We start from the raw sequence: 19,622 nt of genomic DNA, 5'->3' as shown, positions 1-19,622 counted from the left end.
ATCAATAAATGGCATAGGCAGACAAAATGATCAAAGGGATAGAAAGAATTGGTATGGAGAAACACAGGGTGGATAATGAGACAGTAGTGTGGCAATAAATTTGGTCATGTCTGGATATAGTTCCCCAACCCTTCCAATCTCTTTCATCTTCGTGCTTATTCTACAAGACAGGGATAATATGAATAATATCCTAATTCGTTGTAATGCTTTAGATTCATCAGAGGTAACAGTCCTTACGCAAAGAAACTGGTAGAGTAGATACTTAAACTATGATTATTTTATCTGTTATTGAATGAAGGGCTGCCCATTCCTGCTGTGGGCAGAAATAAGATGACCAAGCAGAGGTTCCAGGAAACAGATTCCAATTTAATCTAGAAGATTCCTAAGGCCTTTGAAAGCAGCCATAATAGACTAGGCTCAAATGTAAGCTCTCTTTTTCAAGCATATGTTCATTGACCAAAGGTCACAGGTGTGATATAAGAAAGTAAGACTATGAAAGACTTGTCTAAGATGATTTGCAATTTCCCCCTCAACTCAAATTCTGTTATTTTCTGTCCTATAGGAATCAAAGCCAAGAAAGTAATGATGCAGTATGGAGAATTATCTAATAAGAAAATTAAGGAGCTGATTTTTCTTTATTGTTCCCAACATTTCCTTAACACTAATTCTAATTCCATTTAACTAACTTCAGTATCAAGTTGGAAATGAATCGATACAATTTTCTAGTGTCATATGCAGTTTTAGGAAGCATATATTGGGCAAACATGTCTTAGAACTTGCAACCTTACTAGTCCTGCTTAGTAACTTTTCTCGTTAACTGACAGGGTACTTCACACTTATTTTTGCAATACAGTTCTTAAATCTCAAAAACACTCACCTCCACCAAACTCTTTAGAACGAGATGCAGCACATGATTCAGTAATGTCATTCTCCAAGTGACCAGCTTCATAACACTACAAATAAGTAAAATGCATCATGTTTTACAAAGGAATAGAAAACAAACCCTTTATACTATGTGCCAAAAGCTGAACTGTCTATTGCCACAGATACAGAATCTTGGCTGTTTTTAACAATTAAAGGAACAGTATAAAAGTAAAGGGTTGAACAGAAACTTTGTGGGGAAAAGCATCAGATTTGGGTTTTTTTCATGCTCTACAACTCAAAACCACCAACCACATACTCCGGTGGGGGGACTACGGACAACGACTGGCTTACTCAGAGACTCCCAATGGCTTACTCAGAGACTCCCAATATATAAAGCAGATATAGAACACTGCTCTGATTAAAGTGGGAGAGAAAGAGAAAAAGTATGTGCTTATAGACCCACCAGCTCAATTCTGTTCCACACCACCATGTATTTAAAATCTTCCTTCTTAATGTTATACTTACAGCCACTGGATTTTACACAGACTTACTTACTTGATGAATTCTAAATATTAAAAAGCTCTGAATCATGGAAAGTCTTTCTAATTTAAGTTGCTGCAGATTAATATAAATTAAAGCAACACTGAAACTACAAACAAAACACTTAACATTGGGAATTCCCTGGTGGTCCAGCGGTTGGGACTCCGCGCTTTCACTGCCAAGGGCCCCTGGTCAAGGAACTAACTAGGATTCCACAAGCCACGTGGCATGGCCAAAAACAAAAAAACAACAAGAAAAACCTTAAACGTCAAGAGTAACTCACTACACATTTTATTCCCCTACTACTAATGCTTGTATGAATTAGTTCTATTCCAAGAAAATGTCTTCTCCTACAAGAATAATATTCTTCATCATGACTGTAAAACAAAATTTAGTGGCCACAAAAGTCAATATAATGGATGCTATTCTTGCTATGAAGTTCCCAAGTCTGAGGTTAAAACAAGATAAAATGCAGCTGTGAATTTCTGAACACTTATTATATACATTAATAAATCATAAGAATGTTCCTCATGTTCAGTGTAGATCAGTCTTATGAAGTCAAATAAAATGAAGGAGCAAATGTTAGGTACCTAGTTAAATGGAACAAAACACTAGTAGACAAACCCACAAAATAGACTGCATAATTTAAAGAAAACTACCATCTATATTACTTACATAACCAATTTATACTTCACTGTTTAACATTCACCCAAAAGCTGTGATGCAAAAACAATCAGAATGTTCCCAAAACTACAGAGTGATACAGAAAAAAATTTTCATTTCTGATGTCAACAATTTTATAAGTTAAAATAGAAATAACAGCATGCACATGCACGCACACACACACCCCCCCCCACACTACACTACATGAATAAAATTCCATCTGCTCTGCTTAGAATAAAAAAAGGGACCTCCCTGGTGGTCCAGTGATTAAGACTCTGTGCTTTATTAAGATCCCGTGTGCCGCGAGGCGCGGCTGAAAAATAATGATAATAATAAAATATATTTTTTTAAAAACCCACAGAACTCTGTAAGTGCCTTGGAGGACATGTCAAAGATGCCAGTAACTTACTTTATGCATAATCTGGTAGGATATGCATTAAGTCTGTGCACTCTTAAGTTACCACTACCTCAACAGACAATCCCTCTTTCTCTAACCCACTGATTGATCCATCCAAAGACAAGGTGTGGCTTGCCTGGTAACCCATGGTGTAGTCCCAAGATGGAGCTGAATCATGGTTTCAACCTGATGGCAAAATATACCTCACAGTAAGCAGGACCTTAACTGTGAAGGTGACTAGGTCAGATAGCAGAACTCACTTCTAAAACAGAAAAGAGGTCACTTTTCTCCAGGGTCCAGGTCTAGCCAATCACCAATAACTCTGGTTTTCTCTTGTTCTAGCACCAAATATGATGCCTATCTCCCTACCAAAAAAAGCTGAAATTCAACAGTGACAGTTATTAATTATATCTAATGCTTAAAGAGACCAAAAATATGAGAGACAGAGAACTGGATAGCTAACAGAGATTTTTAACTAATGGTGCTAAAACAATTGGACATCCACTTCAAAACTCCATCTCAAAAAATGAAGAACTGTATATAAGTCAAAACCATAAAACTCCTAAAAGAAAACACAGAAAGTACATCTCTGTGTTGATATGGTAGGCAAACATTTCTTGAAATAGACACAAAATAGAAATAAAAGAAAAAACAAACTTTTAAAAATTCTTTCTCATGAAAGACTAAGGAAATGAATAGGCAAGCATCAGACTGGGAAAAAATATTTAAAGCGCATATCTCTGACAAAAGACTTGTATTCCAAATACAAAGGCACTCCTAAAAAAGCAACCATAAAAACAATGAACAGCCCAATCAAAAATATAACTGTGCTGGAACAGTCGTTAGATAAGATATAGGAATGGCCAGTAAGCACATACTAAGGGGCTCAAAATCAATAATCATTAGGGAATACAAATTAAAAACATGATTAGATATCATTTCATATCCACTAGAATGGCTAAACTTAAAATGACTGACAATCCAAATGCTATTAAAGATGTGGAGCAACTGAACTCTGATATACCACTGGCGGGAACGTGAAGTTGTACAACCACTTTGGAGAAGTGTTTGGCAATTTCTTTAAAAGGGATATATTCATGAGCCAGCAATCCCACCCCTAAGTATTTACACCACCAAGAAAAATGAAAATATATGTACACAAACAGACTCAGAATATTCATACCAGCCTTATGATTAATAGCCCTCAAATGAAAAAATGCAAATGTGCATCAACAGGAGAAAGGACAAGCAAATTGTACTTGAACTACTACTGAAATACCATCCTTGTGGATGTATCTCAAATACATGTGTTGAATAAAAGAAGCCAGTTAACAAAAACAAAACAACATATACGACATTCACGAGCAAGCAAAACTAATCTACAGTAACGGAAGTTAGAAAATTTTGCCTCTTAAAGAGATGAGAATGGGGAGTTGAGTGAAAAGGGGAACAAGAAAACTTCCAGGGGTGACAGATATAGAGCATACTTAGTTTGGGTGGTACTTAACATGGTATATATACAACTGTCTAGAGCCATCAAACAGAACAATTAAGATCTGTGCATTTTATTGGTGTAAATTAAATCTCAAAGAGTTCTGGGACACTTTCGCCTATACAAATTAAAATTATCAACTAAATCATGCTTTTTATCCCCTTAGGGAAAAAATTAACCCACAAACACGACAAGTTAAATTTCAGATTAGAAAACTGCACTTGGCAGAGCAAGGTCATACAAATTATACAATTTTAAAGGTTATACTCCATTTACAGTTATTAAAAAACAAATTAACACTATTTTTAAAGTAACCCAGTCTCAAAAACATTGAGGATTCAAAATTCATCTTATTCCTTCAAATCATTACCTTATATATGCCAATTATAGCTCCATAAAGGCGGGGGGAGGGGGTGTCATTCACTTAACTCGCCTGAATTCTTACTTTCACAATGACAATTGCAGCACCTCACCTCTAGCAGTAAGACAACAGCCTCCCATGACTCACCCTGTACAATACCATTAAATTTATCACCTGATTGCAAACGTCACTTCCACGCTCAAAACGTGCAACTGAATCCCAGTTTCCCTGGCCCTTTCCATCTACCTCTGCCAACAATCTTGCGCAGTGGCTAAGATTTGAATAATATAAATCCAGGAGAGAAAGCACTGCAGAAGATGACCACAGCCTTACTAGAGTGTGGGGTACAATGAGAGGATAGTGAGTTTGAGACACATTGTCACTGAAGGTTGCACAAACTGCAGAGAGAGTTCAGAGGGCAGGAGATGAGTCTAAGAACCACCAAAAAGTCCATGTCATAAAACTGCTTTGAGAAGAACAAAGGAACTAAAGTACATAATGTGACTCTTTAAATAAGGTATAAAAACACAAATAAATTAAATTTTACATTTACAGATGTGTGACTAACAAAAACTAGGAGCCTTAATATAGGATTAAAGGATAGAAGTTTGCTACAGCTAAGGAAAGAATTCCAAAAACTCTATTTATGATTTGATTACAATCTGCATTTTTTCTTTAAAGAAAAAGCATTTTTTAAAATAGGAAATCTGTGCAACTTACAACTGAATTTGTAACATATACACTGAGTTACTCCTCAAATACAAAGAGAGCAGGATGTATCCTAAGGAATCAATATCCAGTTATCATCCATTATAGAATTAGAAAATCATTTTCTATTTCCAACTACAATTTAATGATGCCTTCTTGGCTAATGGAAACCAAGTTTGCAAAACTGAAGATCAAGTGTTTCTGCCTGGATTATAGCTGAGCTAGGTCTTTTCTGAGGTATTATGCAGACAGGGCAATGGCATAAGAGTAGGTTAGTGGCTTGTAGAGACAGGAGTGAAGTAGAAATCAGGTAAGAGGTTTCGAGCCCAGAAAAGAAATTACAACAAACACAAACTTTACTCAACTTTAAAGCTTTTTTCATTTTCACTTGAAAAGAAAATCTAAAATCAAGTGATACACATTTTCCGTACAAATGCAAAACAGCCTCTTAATGTAGGATCTCTCAGATCACCAAGTGTACTCTGACATTCTATAATTTCTATGTATATGTGCACTGATGTCATAAGTATTACTAAAAGATTTGTTTTTAAAATCCCCTATTTCCTGGATTACACCCTATTTTAGAATTGACTAAAATAACATACCTTTTTAGTAAGGCCAAGTTCCCCTTTCTTGGGCATAAATCCAGGGTCTAAATCATTGGATTCAAGAAGTTTCTTAGTTGGTTTTCTCTGACGCTTACTTTCATAATTTCCTGAAATGCATGTATCTTTTCATTAGATGATTTAGAAACTGGGCACAAGCTAATTTTTTAAAAACCTATATATATATATATATATATATATATATTAGTCATTTTTAAATATTTTTCTCAAAATATAAAAAATTAGTCATTTTTAATATTTTTCTCACCATCTTGTGGGGAGGGACAAGGTAAACATTTATTTATTCTAAAATACTAGTTAACATAAAACAAGAAAATATTTCTCAATACAGACACAAACTAATGTGAGGATGTTCTTATGTCAGAGTGTGTGTGTGTGTGTGTGTGTGTATACACACTTACTAAAAACCATATATGTTGATACATTTTTTAAAAATCACAAATGAACTAAGGAGAAATCAAAAGGGCAAAACTCCCTTTAGAGTAATCAACTGGTGGTAAGAACAAAAGGAGAAGTGAGGTAAAGTAGAGCCTGAATTCTGGGCATAAATAGACCAGGCTTAGAATTCTTGTTCTGTTCCTAAATAAGTAAAAGACACTTGTTTACTTTGTAGGACTGCTCTTAGGAATTATATAAAAGAGCCTAATAACACAGTTTGGCACATAATGGGCAATGAGGTGGTAACTATCTTTATTATTCTTTTTGATTCCACCTTATTTGATTATGCACAATTGGGATCCCTTTTTAAAGAATAACATCACAAGCTACTGTTGGGAATGTAAAAAAGTTACATCCAGGGCTTCCCTGGTGGCGCAGTGGTTGAGAGTCTGCCTGCCGATGCAGGGACACGGGTTCGTGCCCCGGTCTGGGAAGATCCCACATGCCGCGGAGCTGCTGGGCCCGTGAGCCATGGCCGCTGAGCCTGCGCATCTGGAGCCTGTGCTCCACAATGGGAGAGGCCACAACAGTGAGAGGCCCACATACCACACACACAAAAAAAAAAGTTACATCCAAAATTTTCCTTGGCTGACTACAATACTCAAGTCAGAAGGTTACTCCAATATTAAAAAAAAAAAAAAAAGTCAGAAGGTGAATTAGAGACAGTATGCTGTTTAGATCCAATTCTCACCAGGTGACATGTTTATACAGAATGATGAAGTGAAAAGAAATTGGTAATTAACTTCAAGGGAGTATTCACACTCAGCTGCTTGCTATGTGTCAGGTAAATTTCTTTATACATTGCATCACAGTCTCCATTTTATACATCGAGGAAACAAGTTCAGAGGTTAAACAGCTTCCCAAGTAACACAAAGATTGGTAAAGTCAGTATCTGAAGTATAATTTTTATGTGTTTACTTCACTAGTATGCAGTGCCCCTCCCCCAAACCCTGTTATCCTGGGTGTTGATTCACACTGTGGTTGATCAATAATCATGAAGAGCAATAACACTGAAAGAAAGTAGTTTTTTAAAAATATGTCTTCCTGACAGTACACCAATTAATGGTCATTAACTATATCCAATTAGCCAGTATTAGGGATTTCCCAGAATCAAAGTGGGTAGTTTGCTGTACAGAAATACACTACTGGCTTTCCATCAAAACATACTAAAATCTCCTGCTTCCTCTAATTATACCCACTTATATACTGAGACCCATCCCCATCTTACCTGGTGTTTTAACTAGCAATTCCTCAGACTCAAGGGCAGGCCGTGGAGAGACTTCCGGAGCCACAGGCACAGACAAGGTCAGCTGTGGCAACTCAGCATGTCCACCTCCAAGTTCTGACTGAGCCAAGGGCCCTTCCAAAAACGGAGCCTCCCTTTCAAGAACTGGAGGCTCTTCTTTGGTTGATATCAAAGAATTCTCATCCACCTGTTTGTTCTGAGCACTAGATCGACACCGGGCTAAAAGGTTTTCCTCTTCACGGCGAGAACTTACCTATGGGCAAAAGATAAACGTGGAATCCATAGACCAAAGTCATTATAATTTAAGTGTCAGAAAGAATAATGTACTTATAAAGGAATGAAATTCTGACACGTGCTACAAATGGATGAAACTTGAAGACAACATTACACTGACTGAAATAAGCCAGACAAAAAAGGACAAACATTGTATGATTCCACTTATATGAGGTACCTAGAATAGTAAAATTCATAGAGACAGAAAACAGAATGGTGGTTGTCAGGGGCTAAAGGTATGGGGAAGTGGGAAGTTATTTTTTAATAGACACAGAGTTTCAGTTTGGGGCCATGAAAAATTTCTGAAGATAATGGGTAGTGGTGATAATGGTAGTGGTTGCATAACGATGTGGGTGTACTGAATGCCACAGAACTGTACACTAAAAAATGGCTAAAGTTGTAAATTTTATGTTACATATATTTTACTATAATTTTTTTAAAGGGTAAAAATGTCATTGGATTGAGATACACTGAAGCTATAAAAATTCATTAAAGCCATAGTGATAATCTAAAAAAAAGAAAAAGGGCTTCCCTGGTGGCGCAGTGGTTGGGGGTCCGCCTGCCGACACAGGGGACGCAGGTTCGTGCCTCAGTCCGGGAAGATCCCACATGCCACGGAGCAGCTGGGCCCGTGAGCCACGGCTGCTGAGCCTGTGCGTCCAGAGCCTGTGCTCCGCAGCAGGAGAAGCCACAACAGTGAGAGGCCCACGTACCGCAAAAAAAATAAATAAATTAAAGAAAAAAAAAGATTCCCTAATATATCATCGATAAAAGCAGCTAATAATAAACTTCCAAAGTTGAGTTGGTAAATTAATGGGAAAGCAATACATGCCTTTCATGTATTTCAGTACTATAAAATGACAGATTGACAGATAATTTAAGTAGAAGAAATAATAAAATCTGAAAATCTTCATTTTGTAACCCCAAATGAAATTATTCATATAGAAAAGGATCTACAATTGATATTTTTTTAAAAACATCAGGGAAATGGCTGATGGGGAACAAGACATTCTCTTGGAGCCAAAGTAATTATACATATACTGCTGCTTGATCAAAAGAGGTAAAACATAACTGAAAAGAGAAATCAGTTAGTCACCGCGGTGAACTATTGAAGGTTAAATACCTTCCAATATCATACAACATGACACCTACCATGTAATCTAGCCAAAAATGTTTAACTTGAATGTATCAAATTGTTACTTATTAACTACTACCTAAAAGGGAACACAGACGCAATCACACAAATCAAGAAGGCAGATACTCTAAATGTGTTGCTCTCATTGCTTACATACGGTCATGAAAAGGGGGGACTGTCCTGGATTTAAGGTAATTTAAGAAATGTAACAGCCAGATATAATGTGTAGTCCTAGACTGGATCTTGGTTTGGATAAATTAAATGTAAAGGTTATGAAATAACTGGGGAAATCTGAACATGGATTTGTTAATAGATAAACTGACCTTAATAGATATGACCATGATAAATTGGTTGTGAAGAAAAATGTTGTTTCTTAGAGGTGCATGTTATTTAGGGACGTGGAGTCAAAATATCTCTAACTTACTTTAAAATACTTTGAGTTTAAAGAAACAATTTAAAAATAAAGCATATAAGGTATTATAACATTTGTTTATAGAATTAGGATCATACTATTCTTTTTAATACCCTATATTTTTTACTAAACATTTTATCATAACAATATTCCTAAGTCAAATACATTTTGAAAGCAAAGGGGGAAAATATACTATATATACACACACTATACACACATAGTACATAAACTCATTTATACATTTCCTGTATAACTAGTACAGGCTAAGTACTGTGCCAGAAGCTGGAAAAAAAAAACCCTGAAAAACAAGATCCCAGTTAAGGAAATTATTGTCCCATGAAGATAAAATATGATATTGAAGGGAAAATTGCAGTATCCTAAAAGAACTGATGAAAGGTTGTTGAAATGGTGGAATGTACCTTGTGCACCTGTTCCTGTACCTTCTTTTGTTTTTTCTTAGGAGCAAATATCTGATCATATTCTTCTGTATATTCCAGAAGCCACTTGCTTGGCTTCCTAAGGCGTTTCTTCTCTGACCGCACAGCTAAAAGAGGAGAGACAAGTTCAGTATTAACCAAAAAGTTTGAGGGAAACCCAACGTTTTCATGCAACTATCTCTGTGCTTCCAAAGGTACAGAAATAGGAAACTCACAAAAACACTATGGCTATTTGCTATGGTTTATCCTATGCAAAATTTGGGAGAAAGGAGACTTGTTGCTCTATCCACACACACACAGCCTATCCAATGTTAACAAAATTAAACTGCAACTAGTGTCCTACAGTTACAAAGCTAACATTAAAATATGGATTCTAAATCAGGTAAATTCATAAAAAACACAATGAATTAACATTTTAAATAACATCTCTCTGGACTATGCAGAATATTGGATGAATAGATGATAGAATATTTACCTAATCAGCACTACCACATGAATTTCAAAAGCATTTTGCATATACTTTATATCATGGTTATAGTGAGTTTCACATTAGAAACATCAAAAATATATAATTAATAATATGTATACCATTATCTCAATAACATTAAAAAAAATGTATGCCATGTATGCCAAAGACAGAAAAGATAAAAGAGAATATAGAATTTTGGATACTTTCTTAAAACAACAAAAAACAAACAAAAAAACAACTCTTGTCATGTTTTATGATCAAAATATCAAAGTATCATGCCATTTTTCCTTGAATTAATAGTGAAACAAATATCTATTATTAATTTCCCTATAAAACTTCATCCCAGTTTTAATATACTTAACATGCTATAATCATTTTACTATACTGTAAACTCTTTGGGAACAGAGCCTAATGCCTACAGAACGCAGGATACAATCTACTCAAGAGGGCAGGAACATTTCATCATACGATGACCTCAGAGAAAGCTATTCCTGCCTCATTTGAATGTGGCAATACTGGTGTTCTCTCAATAAAAGAAACACAAAAGTAGAGACCAAAAAGGAAAGGTCACAGGCTCAGCAAGCTTGGCAAAGGCTCTTACTCCCTAGCACATATGGAAACAAGCCATAAAACCTTCATTAGGACAAGATGTGGAAAAGAATTTTTTACTAATTCCAACTGCTGTAATTTCACATTAGTAAACAGTAGTAACACATCATTCAGTTTATTTCAAGTTAATGTAAAAGGAGGTGAAAACTTAGAACCACATAAAAACCTGAACATGGATTTTTATAGCAGCTTTACTCAAAACTGTCAAAACTTGGAAGTAACCAAGATGTAGGTGAATGGATAAATACACTCCGGTACATTCAGACAATAGATTATTATTCAGCACTGAAAAGAAATGAGCTATCAAGTCATGAAAAGACATGAAGGAACCTTAAATGCATATAACCAAGTGTAAAAAGTCAATCTAGGGCTTCCCTGGTGGCGCAGTGGTTGGGGGTCCGCCTGCCGATGCAGCAGACACAGGTTCGTGCCCCGGTCCGGGAAAATCCCACATGCTGCCGAGTGGCTGGGCCCGTGAGCCATGGCCACTGAGCCTGCGCGTCCTGAGCCTGTGCTCCGCAACGGGAGAGGCCACAACAGTGAGAGGCCCGTGTACCGGAAAAAAAAAAAAAAAAAAAAAAAAGCCAATCTAAAAGTTTACATACTGTAGGATTCCAACTATATGACATTCTGGAAAAGGCAAAACTATGGAGACTACATAAAGTGGTTGCCAAGCTAAGGTAAGGAATATCAGAAACAAAAGAAGAACATGGCCTTTTTGATACTGGAAGGGACTATTAAAAGCTAGAAAATTGCAAAAGCCAATGGAACGAGGAGCAGATCATTCAAACCTCAATACATGGTACGCAGCAAACATGAAACCGAACAGGAGCTAAAATACACCACCACTAACTTTCTTGGCAAATACACATCAATTCCAAGCACAGAACCAGGACCTACTGTGCAGAATGGAGATGAATTGTTCATATAGGACAAGTCTAGCAATAGCTTTAGACTAGAGTGGACACATACCAGTTAAAATAATAAAATATCCAAAAAGCTGAATCAACCCCAAATGTTCACCAACTGATAAGTGGATAAGTAACATGTGGTATAACCACACACTGGAATACTATTCAACAATAAAAACTCCCTCTCTCTCTCCCTCTCCCCGCCCTCTACACACACACACACACACACACACACACACACACACGTGTGTGTATATATATAAAAATAAAATTCCCCACCTCTAGTTCTTGCCTTACCTCATATATGTTACAGGGTCTGGCCCAGCACACAGGAACTAAACAGCCTGACACAGGATACCCAGGACCAAGGGCACTAGGCCTGAGGTAAAGGATTCAGAGCACTGGGGACAGTTAAGGGTGGAGGAGTGCACACCCAGGGTAGTCAAAGCATGGGAGCCCAAGACATTGGGCGCAACTAAAGGCAGGCAAGGGTTGGGGAGCAGGGGACAGGTAAGCAGAGCCATCCATGTCTGAGGCCAGGGTGCCCAAGGTGCTAGGTGCAGAGAATATAGGGTCCTGAAGACACAGGGAGCCAGAAAGTGGGGTGTTCTAGGCATGGGGCACCCTGGATGTGGGATTTTCTGGCACAGGGTACAGAGAAAGGTGGGGTGCCCAGGCACAGGATGCACAGGACATGGGGTATCGAAGGCACAAGGCATGCTTGGCATGGGAGTCCCAAAGTACAAGGTAGGATGTGCAAAGTGAGGAGCACCCTGGGAATAAGAAGTATGACATCTGGGACATGGGTACCAAACCATACGGTGCTGGCCACATGGTCATAAAGAACAAGATACAGCCACGTGCCATGATATAAATCAACCACAGACACATTATGCTAACTGAAAAGACCAAGACACAAAAGATCACACATTGTATGGTTACATTAATATGAAACACCCAGAAAAAGCAAATCTACAGAGATAGAGAGTAGACTAGTGGTTGCCTGGGACTAACTATAAGTGAGATAGTGTAATCTTATGGGAGTGGTGTAATATTCTAAAACTGATTTATGGGGGTGGATGCAGAACTCAGTAAATATACTGAAAACCATTTGTTGAACACTTAAAGTGTGTGAATTTTGTGGTATGTAAATTATACCTTGAGTAAGTTTTCTTCTTTTCTTCAAAACAGTGATGTTTCCCACAAAACGAGAGTACTAACAGCAACATCACTCTGCCCATACATCTTATTAGCCCCTGTCATACCTCTACTCCCCTAGTTCTGGGACCTCAGAGGCAAAAGAACTTAAGGGGGGAAAAAAGGCAAAAACCCAAACAATTCTTCATAATAATGGCAAGTTACTCAGCCCAAATTTCCTGTTGAAAGCAAATAAAAATGCTGTATAAAGTCTTTAAAAAACCACCTTAAGGACTTCCTCGTGGTGCAGTGGTTAAGAATCTGCCTGCCAATGCAGGGGACACGGGTTCGAGCCCTGATCCAGGAAGATCTCACATGCCGTGGATCAACTAAGCCCGTGCACCACAACTACTGAGCCTGTGCTCTAGAGCCCGTGAGCCACAACTAAAGAGTCTGTGTGCCACAACTACTGAAGCCCATGCACCTAGACCCCGTGCTCCACAACAAGAGAAGCCACTGCAATGAGAAGCCAGCACACCACAACGAATATTAGCCCCTGCTCACCACAACTAGAGAAAGCCCGCGCGCAGCAACGAAGACCCAATGCAGCCATAAATAAATAAATAAATTTATTTATTTAAAAAAAATTAAAAACCACCTTAAAAGAAGCAAAAAACTGACAAAATTGTAAAGAACTACAAACCAAAAACTAATGGAGGGATCCCCTGGTGGCGCAGTGGTTGAGAGTCCGCGGGGCGCAGGTTCGTGCCCCGGTCCAGGAAGATCCCACATGCCGCGGAGCGGCTGGGCCCACGAGCCATGGCCGCTGGGCCTGCGCGTCCGGAGCCAGCCTGTGCTCAGCAACGGGAGAGGCCACAACAGTGAGAGGCCCGCGTACAGCAAAAAAAAAAAAAAAAAAAAAAACTAATGGAAAGTAATAACCCAGGGAAACAAGTAGAGCCCTAAAATTGACTTTGTCCTGAGGGCTTTTTGGCCATCCTGTTAGGAGGCAGAAGTTTTTTGGCCATCCTGTTAGGAGGCAGAAGAGTTACGGTGAAACAGAAGTAAACCATGTCGCAACCCCCAGGAGACCACAAGGAAAGGTGCCTCAGCACAAAGTAAAAGGGGAGCAGGAGTGAGAACAAGTCCTTGAGAAATTGTGACTGGTCCTCCTGTGGATTTGTAGTCTGATGGGCCAGGAAAATTCAAGCCCCCGAAAGAAAACTGTAAATTAATATATTCATGTTAACAGAACAAACAGGAATAATCATCTCAATAGGCATAGAAAAAACATCTGAAAAACTAAACAAACTAGGTACAGAAGGGAACTTTCTCAACCTGAAAGGCCACCTATCAAAATCACAGTTAATACCATAGTTAAATGGTTAAAAACCAGCTGCTTTCCCCCTAAGATCAGGAGCAACACAAGGATGTCTGTTCACTCTACTTACCCTCAACAATGCACTGAAGGATCTAGCTAGGGCAATCAGGCAAGAAAAAGAAATAAAAGGCATCCAGATTAGAAAGGATGAAGTAAAACTATCTCTTTTGGCTGATGGCATGATCATGCACATAGAAAATCCTAAGGAATCCACAATAAAATGATTAGAGCTAAAATATGAGTTCAGCAAGGTTGCAACACATAAGATCAATATATAAAAATCAACTGTATTTCCATATACTAGCAATGGGAAATCCAAAAATGAAATTAAGAGACCAATTTTATTTATAATAGCATTGAAAAAGGTTTAAATACTTAGGAATAAAATGAACAAAAGAAGTGCAAGACTTCTACACTGAAAAGTACAACACATTGTTGAAAGAGATCAAAGACAGCCTAAATTAATGAAGAGCCATCCCTTGTTCATAGTTTGGAAAATTTAACATTGTTACAGTGCCAACACTGCCCAAACTGACCTACAGATTCAGCACAACCCCTATCTAAATTCCAGCTGGCTTTTTGGCAGAAAAGATAAGAAACTCCTAAAATAAATACAGAAATGCAAAGCCGAAACAATCTTGACCGAAACAATCTTGAAAAAAGATAAAGTTGGAGGACTTGCACTTTCTGATTTCAAAGCTACAATAATTAATTACTACAAAGATTAAGACTTTGTGGTACTGGCATAAAGACACACATACATATCAATAAAAAATAACTGAGAGCCCAGAAATAAACCATCACATTTATGGTCAAAAGATTTTCAAACAGGGTGCCATGACCATTCAATGGTGAAAGAATTCCCTTTTCTACAAATGGTGCTTAGACAACTGGATTAGGCAATGGGTACCTAGGTATGACACCAAAAGCACAGGAATCAAAGAAAAAACAGACAAACCAGACTTCATCAAAATTAAGAACTTTTGTGCTTCAAAATATATAATCAAGAATATAAAAGGTAAACCCACAGGAGAAAGTATATGCAAATCATATCTAAGAATGGACTTATATCTAGACCATGTAAAGAATTCTTACAATTCAGTAATAAAAAGACAAATAGCCCAATTAAAAAACAAGCAGGGCTTCCCTGGTGGCGCAGTGGTTGAGCGTCCGCCTGCCGATGCAAGGGATGCGGGTTCGTGCCCTGGTCTGGGAAGATCCCACATGCCGCGGAGCGGCTGGGCCCGTGAGCCATGGCCGCTGAGCCTGCACGTCCGGAGCCTGTGCTCCACAACGGCACAGACCACAACAGTGAGAGGCCCACTACGCAAAAAAACAAAACAAAAACAAACAAGCAAAAACACAAAACAAAAACAAGCAAAGGGGACTACCCTGGTGGCGCGGTGATTAAGAATCCGCCTGCCAATGCAGGGGGCACGGGTTTGATCCCTGGTCTGGGAAGACCACATGCCGTGGGGCAACTAAGCACGAGCACCACAACTACAGAGCCCACGTGCCACAACTACTGAACATTCTGGCAGCTCCTCAAAACTTATACATATAATTACCAAATGACCCAGGAATTCCACTCCTAGGTATACAGTAAAAATAAAAACACTTCCACACAAAACACTGCACATGAATGTTCATAACAGCATTATTCATAAAGGCCAAAAAGTAAAAACAATCCAAATGTTGATCAGTTGATGAAAGAATAAATAAAACATGGTTTATTTGTACACTGGAATATTATCTGGCATTAAAAAGGCATGAAGCAAGAGCAGACAACAGCAAGCTGGCAGAATAGAAAGTCCCCACATTATTTCCCTCACAGAGATACCAAACTAACAATATATGCATCAAAATACCTTTAGGAGTACTCTACAAATCAGTTAAGAAGTTACAATACCCCAGGGCAAGTGCAAAGCCAAGAACAATAGCACTGAAATGGATTACAAGAGCCAATTCACTTTATCTGAGATTGCCACTCAGAAAGCAAGCACAGCTGAGCTCCCCCTCAAAGCTGGGGAATGGAGGTGCCGATGTTCAAAATTCCAGCTTTTCATAGGGCTTCCCAAGGGGCCAGTTTCTGTCTAACCTGACTGGGAGCACAAACAGAAGCCACACAGTTTGGACTCCTGGGGGCACTGAAAACAAATGAAAGACTGGGCAGCATGTTGTGGAACCAGAGGGCCTGTAGTGACACAGATGGAGGCCAGCAGGGCTTGGTAAGATTGGGAGAAGGCACTCAACTCTTGGCTTCTCTCTACAAAGGGAGGGAAAGAAGGGAGCATTTGGCAATCCAGATTTTTAGAAAACTGCCCAAGGGACTAGTATCTGTTTTGCCTGCTTCTGGGAGCTGACAGAGAGCCAACATGCTCCAGATACCTAGGCACCACTGAGAATTAAAGAGAGTGAGAAAGCTTGTTGCAGTAGCAACGGCTAACCTTCCGTACTGCAGAAAAACACTAGAAGAAGCAAGAGATTACGAGCTCCTGAAAAAGAAATGGACAAACCTTTCTAATTAGGAAATTACACACACAGGCCCAGAGAAGCCCATCCTCCAAAAAAGGTTCCAGAGGTCCCCAGAATCTCTAGCCAAGCTGATTGGTGAGTCTTCCCCTGTAGGAAGCCAGTGTCAAACTCACAAAACTCAGGGGAAGGGGACTTCCCTGGTGGTCCAGTGGTTGAGACTGCGAGCTTCTACTACAGGGGGCACGAGTTCAATCCCTGGTTGAACTAAGATCCCTACATGCTGCGTGGCACAGCCAAAAACAAAGACAAAACCCAAAAAACTCAGGGGAAAAAAACTCATGAAGTACATGAAGAAACTAGGAAACATGGCCCAAAGGATCAAAATAAATCTCCAGAAACTAACAGAGATCTATGAATTATGGGAAAGAATTCAAAATAATTGTATTAAGGAAGCTCAATGATCTACAAGAAAACACGGAAAACTAAAAGAAACCATGAAAACAGTAACATGAACTGAGAGTATCAACAAGACAGAAACTATAAAAAGGAACCAAACAGAAATTCTGGAGTTAAGGACATAATAACTGAATTGAAAAATTCAATAGATTAAACAACAGACTTAAGCATAGGACAGAATCAGCAAACTCAAACACAAGTCATTTGAAATTATCAAGTCAGAGAAGAAAAAAGAAAAAGAAATGAAGCAAACCAATACACACATTAAGAGAGTTCCAAAAGGAGGAGAGAATTTGAATAAATTATGGTCAAAATTTTCCCAAATCTGAAAAAGGAAATGGGCCATCCCATATCAGAAGCTGAATATCTCCAGCCAGAATGAACTCAAAGAGGTCCACAGTGGGACACATTATAATCAAACTATCAAAAGACCAAGACAATGAGAGAATCTTGAAAGAAGTGAGAAAAGCAACTAGTCAAGGACAAGGGAACTCACATTAGATTATCAGTGGAAACCTTACAGGCCAGAAGACAGTGGCATGATATATTCAAAGTGCTATAATTTAGGGCTTCCCTGGTGGCACAGTGGTTGAGAGTCCGCCTGCCGATGCAGGGGACACAGGTTCGTGCCCCGGTCCGGGAGGATCCCACATGGCGCGGAATGGCTAGGCCCATTGGCCATAGCCGCTGGGCCTGCATGTCCAGAGCCTGTGCTCCGCAATGGCAGAGGCCACAGCAGTGAGAGGCCCGCGAACCACAAAAAAAAAAAAAAAAGGCCATTAGGCAGCAACACCAAGGCATATAAAATAAAAATAGCTGATAAAGGTAAATATATAGACCAATACAATACTTTAATACTATAATGGTGGCATATAAAGCACTTTTATGTCTGATATTGAATTTAAAAGACAAAAACATAAGAAATAACTATAATTATAAAACTATGTTAATGAATACACATAATTTGTGACATCAATAACCAAGTGTGAATGGGAAGATGTAAAAGAGTTTTTTGGTTTTTTGCGGTACATGGGCCTCTCACTGTTCTGGCCTCTCCCGTTGCGGAGCACAAGCTCTGGACACGCAGCCTCAGCGGCCATGGATCACGGGCCCAGCCGCTCCGCGGCATGTGGGATCTTCCCGGACAGGGACATGAACCCATCTCCCCTGCATCAGTAGGCAGACCCTCAACCACTGCGCCACCAGGGAAGCCCCAAGAGTAGAGTTTTTGTACACAATTGAAGTTACATTGTTACCAGCTCCAAACAGTTTGCTGTAACTATAAAATGTTTTATGTAAGCCCCATGGTAAGCACAAAGAAAATGCCTACAGAAGATAACATCAGAAAGAAATCAAAGTATATCAATATAAAAATATCAAAGAAATACAAAGGAGGGCTGCAAGAGAGATAGAGGGACAAATTAGCTGCAAAACAGAAAACAATTAAAATGGCAATAAGTCCATCCCTGTCAATAATTTATTTGAATGTAAATGGGTTAAAATGCTCAATCAAAAGACATAGCGTGGCTAAATGGACTGAAAAAAACAAGATGCAACTATATTCTTTCTACAAGATAACATCACCTTAGATGTAAAGACATCTAGTAGACTGAAACCAAAAGGATGAAGGATATTACATGCAAACGAGAGCAGAAAGAATAGCATGGAAAAAATAGACTTGAGCCAATACTATCTCTAGAGGCAAATAAGGACATTATATAATGATAAAAGAATCAATTTACCAGGAAAATAAACAATTATAAATATATTTTAAAAGATAACAATCATAAACAATCAAAAATAAATATGTATGTAACATCAGAACACACAAATATATGAAGCAAACAGTAACAGAAATGAAAGAAGAAACAGACAGTAAAACAATAACAGTAGAGTTTAGGGACTTCTCTGGTGAAACAGTGGCTAAGACTCCACGCTCCCAACACAGGGGGCCCAGGTTCGATCCCTGGTCAGGGAACTAGATCCAATATGCATGCTGCAAATAAGAGTTCCCATGCCACACCTAAGAGTTCCCATGCCACAACTAAGGAGCCCGTGAGCCACAACTAAGACCTGGCATAACCAAAATAAATAAATAAAAAGAGCTTAAAAATATTAAACTTTAAAAATATTTAAACTTTAAAATTAAACTTTAAAATATTTAAATATAAAATATTTTAAAATATTTAAAATATTTTAAAATATTTAATATTAAAAATATTAAACTTTAAAAAGAGTTTAATATTCTGCTTTCAATAATGAAGAGAACGACCAGACAGAAGATCAATATGAAAAACACAGAACTTGAACATCACTGTAGACCAATCTGACCTAACAGGCAAATACAGAACACTCAACCTTATAGCAGCAGAATACACATTGTTCTCAAACACACAGGGAACATTTTCCAAGACAGATCACATAATAGATCACAAAACAAGTCTTAACAAATTTAAAAATACTGAAATCATACCAAGTTATCTTTTCCAATCACAATGGACTGAAATTAAAAATGAAGAGCAGTTGGGAAATAAAAAATTCACAAATATGCGGAAATTAACACTCTTGAACAACAAATTGGTCAGAGAAGAA

General features: G+C 38.3%; 1 protein-coding gene across 2 annotated transcripts in view; it reads right to left on the bottom strand.

Moving 5' to 3' along the window:
* The window catches only part of NSD1 (nuclear receptor binding SET domain protein 1), a 129,357-nt gene that overhangs the window by 43,495 nt on the left and 66,240 nt on the right, over window positions 1-19,622 (bottom strand). For both annotated transcript variants that reach the window (XM_065874821.1, XM_065874822.1), the window contains exons 6-9: window positions 9,575-9,699; window positions 7,318-7,588; window positions 5,631-5,740; window positions 878-953 (exon numbers count right to left, since the gene is read on the bottom strand). In XM_065874821.1, the coding sequence (XP_065730893.1) occupies window positions 878-953; window positions 5,631-5,740; window positions 7,318-7,588; window positions 9,575-9,699 (582 nt within the window). The remainder of the gene's footprint in view (window positions 1-877; window positions 954-5,630; window positions 5,741-7,317; window positions 7,589-9,574; window positions 9,700-19,622) is intronic.

The sequence above is a fragment of the Phocoena phocoena genome, chromosome 3 (assembly GCF_963924675.1).
Source record: "Phocoena phocoena chromosome 3, mPhoPho1.1, whole genome shotgun sequence".
In the NCBI taxonomy this organism is placed as follows: Eukaryota; Metazoa; Chordata; class Mammalia; order Artiodactyla; family Phocoenidae; genus Phocoena; species Phocoena phocoena.
Note: the sequence above shows the minus strand (reverse complement) of the source record. Positions and strands in the feature narration are given on the sequence as shown.